Source organism: Lipotes vexillifer, unplaced genomic scaffold, assembly GCF_000442215.2.
Source record: "Lipotes vexillifer unplaced genomic scaffold, Lipotes_vexillifer_v1.1 scaffold1691, whole genome shotgun sequence".
NCBI classification, from domain to species: Eukaryota; Metazoa; Chordata; class Mammalia; order Artiodactyla; family Lipotidae; genus Lipotes; species Lipotes vexillifer.
The window spans coordinates 3,530,891-3,541,434 of record NW_006789046.1 but is presented as its reverse complement, the minus strand read 5'-3'; the positions used below and the strand labels follow the sequence as shown (position 1 = coordinate 3,541,434).

The 10,544-nt window shown below is 56.3% G+C and overlaps 1 protein-coding gene across 1 annotated transcript in view; it reads left to right on the top strand.

The window, feature by feature from the left end:
• The window catches only part of TMC8 (transmembrane channel like 8), an 8,125-nt gene extending 7,687 nt beyond the window's left edge, over positions 1 to 438 (top strand). The window contains exon 16 of the mRNA XM_007462369.1: positions 181 to 438. Within this exon, the coding sequence (XP_007462431.1) occupies positions 181 to 438 (258 nt within the window). The remainder of the gene's footprint in view (positions 1 to 180) is intronic.
• The last annotated feature ends 10,106 nt before the right edge of the window (positions 439 to 10,544 follow it).

Sequence of the window (10,544 nt, the reverse complement as noted above, 5' to 3'; positions counted from 1 at the left end):
GGGTCTAGGGATAGGGCGGGAGATTGGTGGGGCGGGGCCGTAGCGGGGGCGGGGAGGGGGAAGACTCTGGTGGGGCGGGGCCTCGGGGCTGCTACTGCGAGGTGGCCGCTTCTCCCGCGGCAGCTGGTGAGAGGAGGCGCCGCTCGTAAACCGGCCGCTCGCTCCCCTCTTCCGCCCCAGCAAGTGCAGGAGAAGTGGCACCTGGTGGATGACCTGTCGCGGCTGCTGCCGGAGCCGGGCTCCGGCGACTCTCTGGGGCCTGAGTCCCCTCACTCCCGAGGTTCGCGCCCGAGATCCTTCTGCCCCGGATTCCCGTGCCCGGGCTCCCCGGGACCCAGGGCCCCCAGGCCGGAACCCTCCCTTGAGGATCCTGCCGGGTTGCGCGGTGTCCGGTTTCCCGCCCGTAGCTGCCGCTTCCCCAGCGGTTCGGAGCTGTAGCACCGACCCCCACCACCGCCCGGAGCTTCCCCAGGGCCCCGTGTGCAGCTCCCCACTTCCTGCCACCTCGCCCCAGGCTCGTGACCCCAGGTGACCACCGCCTCTCTCAGTGGGCCCTCCAGCAGGGTGCCCCAAGGTGGGGTGCATACACCTAGGGGCATCAAGAAGAAAATATGGGAACTTGTATTTATATTTTTATCTCAATCCTTAAAAGTTTCTATTTTTGTTGAATGTTTTATATAATATGCATAATATGTTAGTATAGTAACCCATGAATGCAGTGCTCAGGAATTGTTTACCCTGGGCAGTACCATTATAAAAGTTCAGAGACCTCCACCTGCGGGAAGGGGAAGGCCTGGCCTCAGTGAGAGCAAACAGTGGGGGCTTACTGTGCTCTGACTGCAGGCACCCTACACAACTTCCTGTAACTCCTCCTTCACGTGTGAGACCACTGAGACCCACAGACGTTATGAGTCAGCAAGGGGCAGAGCTCAGATCTGACCTGCATCAAGAGACACTCCGAGTGTGGGCCCCGGGAGGTAGCGGAGCCCGCTGCCCAAGAAGGCAGGGCTGCGTCCAAGATTCCCAAGATTCCCAAGCCTCCGGTGCGGAGGCCGCAGAGCTTCTCAATCTGTGGTTCTCAGCCTCGGAGAACTCCTGAGAAGCCCCGTCAGATGCTGGCCCTGTGCCAGCGATTCTGACACAATTGATCCAGGTGCAGCCAGCAGCCAGGCATCTGGACTTTCTAAAGCTCCCAGGTGACTCTCACCGGCAGCCAGGGTTGAGGATTGCTGGCCTAAAGAGCCGTCAGGAGGGAAGGTCAGGAGAAACCCCAGGACGTGCTTGACGAGGCTCTACTTCCAGCAGCAGGAGGCTAGCGCCTGGCTGGATTCCCAGCCTGGACACGGCATCTGAGCGGCTCTGGCCCGGCGCCCTCAGTCCAGGGGCTTCACGTGGTCATTGCAGTCTTGGCTGGTTCAGCTCCTCCTGTCGCTGTCCCTCTCTCTCTCTCACCCAGCATCACATGACCCATCCGCCTGTCAACAAGTGCCGGGCCCTGTTCTGGGGCTGGTGATGAGACTGCGGGAGACACGGGGAGCTACATGCTCAGCTTGGGGAGGGCAACAAGTCTGGCCCCAAAGAAGGCGACACACGTTGTTAATTAGCAGCTTAGGGTCAACGTGTGGTCCCGGACCAGCAGCACCAATATCACCTGGGAACTTGTTAGAAAAGCCAGTTCTCAGGCCCCACCGCACCTCCTCTAAGGCTGGAGCCCAGCGATGTGGTTTAATGAGCCCCCGGGGGTGAGGCTGTTGGGTGCGAAGCGGGAGAACCTGCAGCACTGAGGCATCCAGGTCCTTCTCATCACCTTCACGTGCCTTCAGAGAACCCGCCAAGTGCATCACCGGATGTGAGGGGGACGAGCTTCGGGACCTTGAGGAACTCAAACTCGGGGCCTCAGTTTGCTTGACCAAAGCCTGGGGATGACACCACCCTCCTCTGCGTGGTTGTGAGGACTGAATGAGCAGTCACTTATATAGTGTCCTTCCTAGGAGAGCAGTCGAGGCCCTATTACAACATGGTCATTGGCCTAAAGGAGCAAAGTGGGAGAGATGGGAAGGGGTCCTGATGGCCCTGTGACCGTGCTGTGCTGGCCCAGCAAGGCAAGCTGGGGTTCGGCGGGGAGCCGTCACAGTCAGCAGGAGGGTTTCGTGGAGTGTTCCACTAGCGGGGCCTTGGGGGAGGGAGGACTCAGACAGGAGGTGAAGGCAGAGGAACGGCCTGAGCCACGTTGTAGAGACGGGCTGGGCGGGCCTGAGCTGTGGGAACTGGGACTCTGAGGCCTCTAGACTGGGCTCTGGGGCCCACGAGGACAACCAGAGTGAAGGCGGAACCAGCACACCTATGGCTGGGCTTGGAGAGCCCGGGGGTCCGGTAACGTTGAGCCTCTACCAGTAGCAAAGAAGACACACGTGGGCAGGGAGAGGCCCGTGGGGTTATTGCAGTAAGTGAAGCCAGGGTCTCTCCAGGTGCAAGAGCCCAGTGCAGGTGCAGGAGGGCAGGAGCCCCAGTGCCTCCACCTTGGGGTGGGGGGGGTCCCGGACTCTCCCCACCCAGCCCTGAGAGGACTCCCAGCTACTCTGGCCAAGGCAGCCCAGCACAGATTCCCACCCAGGGGACCCTCCCAGGAAAGTGACGCAAGGAGGTGCTGGTAAGGCCATTTATCATAGAGGAGACTGGCCCTCGGTGGGCAGGAATCACGAAATGTCAGTCTAGTGGGTGACAGGAGAGCTTTGAGGACACCCTGACTCCGCTCCATCTAGGTGACCTGGGCTCACCTGGGGCAACCTACTCAGTGCTGTCACACCTGCAGCCTGTGGAGAAGAGGTGCAGGACAGCTCAGAGAAACAGCCCTCATTTGATGGGGCACCCAGGTGATGGTTGGAGAGGGGTAGTCGGGGTGAGGCGGTAGAGATGCCCCCGGTCCCACCAAGGCCTGGGGGAATTGTCCCTCGAGTCCACTCACGGTTCTCTGCTCTGACTCTGGCTCCCCAGACACACCAATAAAAGGGGGAGGCTTCTCATGAGCTGCCTCAGCTCGAATCAGAAGCCCTGAGCACAACGTAGAGGAAAAACCTCGAGCTTCTGGGACTTCGGGCAACAGATTGCCCGCAGCTGAGGGGACCCGTCTGACTGCCTTCAGTCGTCGGTTCCTTCCACGCACCCCTCCCGGCAGAGTGAGAACAGACTTTCTGGAAGGGAATTTCGCTAGGAAAACTAAGAGAAGATTAGCTTTTGCCCAAATGCAGAGAGGTAGGTGGGTCCCCAGAGCACATCCCCAGGGGTACGAGTCAGGATTCTGGGTGGCAAGGGACAGATGCCGATTCTTGCCCACTGAGGAGAAGGGACCACCGAGGTGACAGACAAAGCTAGTCCTCGGGAGCTCCAGGACACTGTGCCCAGGCTTGGGCAGGGTCACCCCACCAGACCAACTTCCCAACACTCCCAGGCCTCAATGGGTGCCCCTGAGCCGGGCCTAGGGGCCCCAGGGCAGGGCTGTAACTGGCCTGCCTTGGGTCAGGTGCCGGTTCCCGGGCTGTGCTGAGGATGTGAGCGCCACTGACCTGTGAGGCTCTGTAGGAGAGAAGAGCCCTCACAGGAAGCAAATAGTTCCCTGGGGGCAGGACATCTTCCCTGAGGAAGGCACCTGTGTACAAATCAAAGCTCCACGTTCTGTGATAGCAGGAGAAAAACGCATGCAGCTGTGTCAGTGTAGAAACGGAGTGTTTCAATAAAGTCACTTCATTCATTAAAAAAAAAAAATCCTCTGTGGGATTGGATGGGTCCTAGTCCCACCTTACCTGCTCCCTCTCTTCTCTCTGCCCTGAGCCCACAGCCCTGAGGGGTCCAACCCATCAGTTCTTCAGAGGGACCCTCATGATTACATCAGGCCCACCTCGATAAGCTGGGATAATCCTCTCATCTCAAAATCAGCGGGGGTAGCAAGCTTAATTCCCCCTTGCTGGCTACCAGTGCCTCCACCTTTGGGTGGGGGCGCGGTCCCGGTGAGGACTCCAGGGTGAGGACACGGACATCTACCCTGGGGTCCTACAGCTCAGCTCGGCAGTGGCGGCGACTGTGAGCCCTGGTTTGGCTCGGGGCCCCTCCTAACTCCCTGGGGGTGTGAGGAGAGTCGCTGTCCCGGGCCCAGCCCTGGGGCACTGTGGCATCCCGGTTATCTCCCCGCTGCAGGCACGCACCCACCCAGGGGGCGCCCAGAGGCTCTGGAGTGGAGGTGGCCTCGCTCAAGGAAGCTCTTCCTCTCCTGGCTGAGGGCCCCACGCGGCAGAGGCATGAGAGTCCTGCGGCTGCTCTGCTTGGCTGCGCTAGGTGAGCTGCCCAGGGACATGGTGGGAGGGGACCGCTGCCAGGGCCTTGAGGTGGCAGACTCAGGGTCCAGGGGTCTAGGAAGCACCGGAGAGGTGGGACCCAAAGGCCCAGACACCTCTGGAAGCACAGGACAGAGAGGGGAGGGTTTAGGCTTGAGTCTCAGGCCAGCCAGTTATTGCTTCACCATGTTCTGGGCCCACTCTTTACTCATCTACAGAACGGGCTGATGATATGAAATGCTCCGGGCTCCAAACAGCTTCTGTGAGTGAAGGTGCTTGTGGAGTCCTGGGCCTCCTTCTGGGCTCAGGATGAGGCTCTCTGAGCGGGCTCTGGCCTCCCCTCCACCCTGGGCTCTCCTAACTGCCCTCTCCTCTCTTACAGCCACCAGCAGCTCCCCGAAGCAGGAGAAAGGTGAGTTTCCCAGCATGCTGGAGGGCGGAGTACCCCCCAGATGGGGACCCTGGACTCAGAGGCCCCACCCACGGTAGAGGCCTTGGCCGGCCGGGGGAAGGGTGTTGCGGGTGAGTGGCGTCTGTTGCGGGTGAGTGGCGTCTGCTGCTAGACCACTGGAAGATTCTGGACCCCAGCCTCAACCCCTGCAGGGCCCTGGAGGGTTGGAGAAGAGAAGGCTCTGCAGGAGGTGGGAGTGGGCGGGACAACAGACAGACGGTGGGGACAGTGACGTGGGGCAAGGAAAGTGCTTGGCTTCCCCTTGGGCTGTGTGTGTGGGGGGTGGGTATTACCAGCGGAGGCGGGCAGAGGGCGTGTCCCCGGGCAGGTGTACCGCAATCACTCTGAGTGCCTGATCTGTAGCCGAAGCCCCGCGGGGTGGGTGTGGCCCCGGGGCCGGCTGGGGGCATTCTGGGGGGGTGCCTCGGCCCAGGAGGAGGGCGAGTGAGAGAATGAAGAAGTCTGGTCCCCCCCAACTCCCCCCTCCCTGAGGTCCAGCAAAGGGGAAACTGCCTGACTCCGGGAAGGTGTCAGGGCCCCTCTCTCCACCAGCCGCCTGGTGTAAGAGCCAGTGAGGGGGAGGCTCCCGGTGGCCGTCCCTCCTCCCCTCAGCTTTGGCTGCCTCCATCTTTCCACTCCCCTTCCTTCTCCTGCCCTCTCCCCTGCCCCCATTTCCGGCCCTGTGACCCTTAAAGTCAAGGTGGTCAGTCACCTCCTCCTCTCCACATCTCTGCAAGGGCGGCTGCCCTTCCTCTGGTCTCGTCTGGACCTGTACCTTCCCTGGTCTCAGGGCTGCAGCTGCAGCCGCCTCTATTCCACTTAAGGGTGGACCTCACTTGAGTGCCGCACGGGCTGAACTCTCATTTCCTTATTTGCTTTAAAAACGAACACATCATGGTGTTTCCGCTAAAAGGAGAACAGCGCAGGGCCCTGGCCTCTGGGTCTCCGGAAAGTACATGGGCAGGGCCGGTCCACCCCCCTCCGGCCCCCGACTTCTCCTCGGACTCTCGCCCGGCAAGTCCTGCTAACTAAACTCCTAAGGAGCCGACTGACAAATCATTCATTCATTCATTCATTTATCCAATCATTCAGTAATTACTGGTTGAGCATCTGTTTGGTGCCAGGTGCTGCTTGAGGCCCCAGGATGGTGGGTGCAGAAACAAAACAGAGATCCCTGCCCTCATGTAGCTTACATTCTAGTGGGGCCGGAGGGACAGATGATAATAAAAATAAGCACATTCTACAGCGTGCTAGAACGTGATAGGTCCCAGAGAACAGCAAGCAGGGAAGAGGGGAAGGGAACATGGGTTGGGGGTGGGGAGGGAGGGCACATCTACTGGGAAGTCATCACTGAGAAGGGGACACACCAGCAAGGACATGAAGGAGGTGGTGGAGCAGGATGTGCCTGGACAAGGGCCTACGTGGCCAGAGCACAGGAAGCAGGGGCAGGGGAGTGTTGGATGAGGTGGTGGGGGGCAGTGTTCAGTACGGGGGGCCCTGTGGGCGTAGCAATGGGAGGGTTTACAGCAGAAGGGTTGACCTGATTTACTCTTCCTGGGGTCATTTTGGCTGCTGTGTTGAGAAGAGATGGGGTGGGGATGAAGGGTAGAATCCCAGAGAGCCTTTAGACTGTTCCCGGGATCCAGAGGAGAGATTGGGTGATAGCCAGGAGGCCTGGCAAGGTGGTCAAGGTATATTCTGAAGGCCTTTGCTGATAGATGGGATGGGATGGGAAAGACAGAGCTGTGGAAGATGACTCGGGGGGTTTTGGTCTGAGCAGCTGGGAACTGGCGAAGTCAAGGGCAGCCTTACAACTGATTACTACTAATGGGAACGAGAGGTTGGGCCTGAGATATTGGGTGTTAAGAGCCAAGATTTTGGAACGTTTCTCTCCGTGTGTTTTGAAATCCCCAAGAATCATGGCAAGTGCAGTATTGAGTGTAGCAGGAACCAGGCACAAGAATCTTCAAGGGATGGTGGGCATTTCTAGGTAACTGTAACCCAGAGGGGCAGGGTGCAGTGTCTGAACACATGAGGTTCAAGGCTGCTGTTTAGGGAGGGAGGAGGGAGAGTGGTCCAGGAATAGCAAGAGGATGCCCGCCCTCACCATCCCAGGCCAGTGTTGGGAAGGCTGTGAGGACCCCCCGCCACCTGAGATACCACTGGTGCAGGCACTGCGCGGGGGAGGGGAGGCTGGTTTCCATTAGGTGTAGAAGGTGAGATGTGAGAGGAAAGCTTGAGGGTTCTGGGATTTGGTGCCAACTGAGCCTACCAGCCTTCCAGAGGGCGCAGGGGGAGGTGGGACGTAAAGGGGGACTTTCAGAGCCCTAGAAAAGGTGGGGCAGGAAGGTGAGGGTGACCTGGGAGCCTGGGGTCTCCCGTGGGGCTGCCACGAAAGAAGACAATGTTCGGGGTGGGGCGCTGGGGCGCGGCCGTTGAAGGACAGATTCAGAGTGCGAGTGCATACGAAGGAATCTTGATAACTGTCCCCTCCCCCCACTCCTGAAACCCGCTTCACTTGTAAGGGGGCTGTGCTAGTTTCCTGGGGCTGCTCTAACGCAGTACCACACAGAAATTGATTCTCTCCTGGTTCTGGAGGCTTCATCTGAAGCCTCACCTGTGGGCTGTGGTAGTCCTTGGCGTTCCCTGGCTTGTGACAGCATCACTCCAAACTCTGCCTCTGTCTTTACATGGCCTGTGTGTGTGTGTGTGTGTGTGTGTGTGTGTGTGTGTGTCTTTGTCTCTTCTCCTTAGGGCCCCCCCTAATCCAGCATGGGTTACTGAAGTCCATCTGTAAGGACCCCATTTCCAAATAAGGTCCCATTCACAAGTACCTGGGGTTAAGGCTTGAATACATCTTTTTTGGAGGACACAATTCAACTCTCAACAGATGGGCTGCTTGTTCAACCCTCATCAGATCCCTGGGCCCGAGCTCAGGTCTAATGAATTGGGACTCCAATCTCCAAGCTTCTGGGTTATCACAGAAACAAGCTAGGGAGAGGTAGGGGCGATCCTGAAGGGCCTCCGAGCCCAGCTGGGCAGCAATCCACTGCCCGGCCTGGGCACAGCCCTAAGCCGCTCGCTCTTTCTTTAGTGACAGTGGGAGGCTCTGCACAGCCATTCGATCACCCCAGCCCTGGCCTGGCTCAGCTTCCGGTCCCCAGGGTGTCCTTGTTGCTTCCTCAGATTCTGAGTGTGCCATCCTATCTTCAAATGTTCAGACACAGATGATGAATTTGTAATTAAATGATAGACCCCTCGCTATGGGTGGGCTAGATGCATAAACTAAATAATCAAAAGGAAAGACCCACACAAGTCTTGTTAGAATAAAAAGTGAGTGCTCTACCCTGTAAGACACTAAAAATAAAGTGGCTCCTGTCTGTGACCTTATGTAAATCAGGCTTCTATTAATGGCCATCGAAATGGAAATGAAGGTGGGCCAGCTTTTTCTTTCCATTTTTGTTAAGTCAAGGTCATTTCCCCACAGTGAAGGGAGCAAAAGTGTCATCAGCCTGAAGCCTGGACCCACATTTCCATGCGGGGGGGGGGGAAGATTCTGGCCCCAAGAGCCTTTGACCGTGGGGCCCCAGAGTCACGTTGACGAAATTGTTGGTAGCAGTTTGCAAACTGGTGCCCTGGAGAGTAGATTAAACTCGAGATAGAGCTTTACTTAACTTCAAAGATTTTGCATGAAGGAGTGTTTGAAAAATAAATAGTATGAAGAAAATGGGGGTTCTCACAAAGTTTAGAAAGAGGTGCGGATGAGAAAAGACTTGCGGTGTCTGAGCAGCCGTGGACGGGGAGAGAATCCTGATTCTGCAAAGCCGCTGCTAGTTGTTTAGACCAGTTTCTCAGCCTTGACACTACTGCCATTGGGGCTGGATAATTCTGTTATGGGGGCTGCCCTGTGCATTGTACGATGTTTAGCGACTTCCCTGGCCTCTCCCCAACTACATGCCAGGAGCACCTCACCCCCCATTGGCGACAAACAAAAATGTCCCTGGACACAAAGGTCCCCTGGAGGCAAAATCACCCCTGGTTGAGAAGGAAATATGCTTAGCAGTCAGAAACTTTAGGATTCCTAGGAAATGTCTCTGAAGAACATCATATTCCAGTTTCTTCCAGTTCTCTGCTCAGTGGGCAGTTTTCTGATTGCAGCGTTTCAGGAGCCAGTGTGCCTGGCAGGGCAAGGATGAGGAAGGAGGTATATGATATTTAGATTTCATACACTCTTCTCTCTACCCCACCCCCGGCCCAAGCATCCCCCATTACACACTCTCCTTGAAAAGGCAGGTAAGTGCCCACCACACATCATTCAGACTTCTCTCCCAAGCCCCCATTCAGGAGGCATCTTTGTTTAATCGCGATCGCTGTCTTGGAGAATTCAGTGTGGGCAAGATCAGACCAATAGGAAGATTTTACAGATGTTTTTCTACATCAAAACTGACTCCAGGATCTGCCTACAAAACAGAAAAATTACTCCCAAGCAGAGAGACTGTTTGGATGGATGCATGCCTGCTGGGAGTGGCTGCAGAGTGGGTCTTGGTCCTGGGTCCAGGGAGGAGTCCTCTGGGTGCTGTGAGCATCTGGCCTCCCGGTTCTTCCGAACTCCTGCCTTTCCTAAGCGGCCTGTTTCTCTACTTCTGCCCGACCTCTCCAAGTTTAGGATCCCTCCACTGTAACATCTCTCGTGGTCTGGGTCATACCCACCTGCCGCCTGCTTTCTGACTGTCCCTTTGAACCAGATGTTGACCTGTCTGGGAGCAGAAGCCTGGCCACCACCCCTGCAGCCCATGGCATCTTTGCCATAGGCATTGTCACCACATAACTAATTAACTAATTGGCCAGAAGGCAATTTCGCCGTATGAATATAAAAAAAATAAACAAAAGAGGGACATTTAAAAGGACATAAGGAAACATGAAAAATGAATTGAAAAATTAAAGGCTTTATTATGAAATCGAAAATATGTTAATATATTTAAATGTGTGTAGATTCATGGCAATACTGCACAAATAACTGATTTTATTTTGTGGGTTGTATCTAAATCACTTGTCTTCCAAGTCTTTTGTTCATAGGATTTTATCCCTTTTTTTTTTTTTTTTTGCCTGTTGATTCATCTTCTCATTCAGCATCACACTTTTTCTTTTCTTTAAATTTATTTATATTTATTTATTTTTGGTTGCATTGGGCCCTCGCTGCTGCATGCAGGCTTTCTCTAGTTGCAGAGAGCGGGGGCTACTCTTCATTGCGGTGTGCGGGCTTCTGATTGCCGTGGCTTCTCTTGTCGCGGAGCACAGGCTCTAGGCACGCGGGCTTCAGTAGTTGTGGCACGCGGGCTCAGTAGTTGTGGCTCACGGGCTCTAGAGCACGGGCTCAGAAGTTGTGGCACGTGGGCTCAGTTGCTCCGCGGCACGTGGGATCTTCCCTGATCAGGGCTCGAACCCGTGTCCCTTGCATTGGCAGGCAGGTTCTTAACCACTGCGCCATCAGGGAAGTCCCTACTTTTTCTTGTTTACTAAAATTTCTTCCTTCCTTAAGAGAGGTATCAGCTTCGGGACTTCCGCATTGGAAGGCCAATTAGTTTTGCAGTGAAAATGTTGGCAGTAGAAATGCCTGCGGCAAAGATGTGTATGGCAGAGATGCTTATGGCGAAGGTGCCGAGAGGAGGACTGGATGAGGAAATCTCTGACCTCGGAAGGTGGACAGGCCCTAGGTGCCTCCAGGCCACTGCCCAGTATCGGGCCTGAACGCTGGGCCAGCTCAT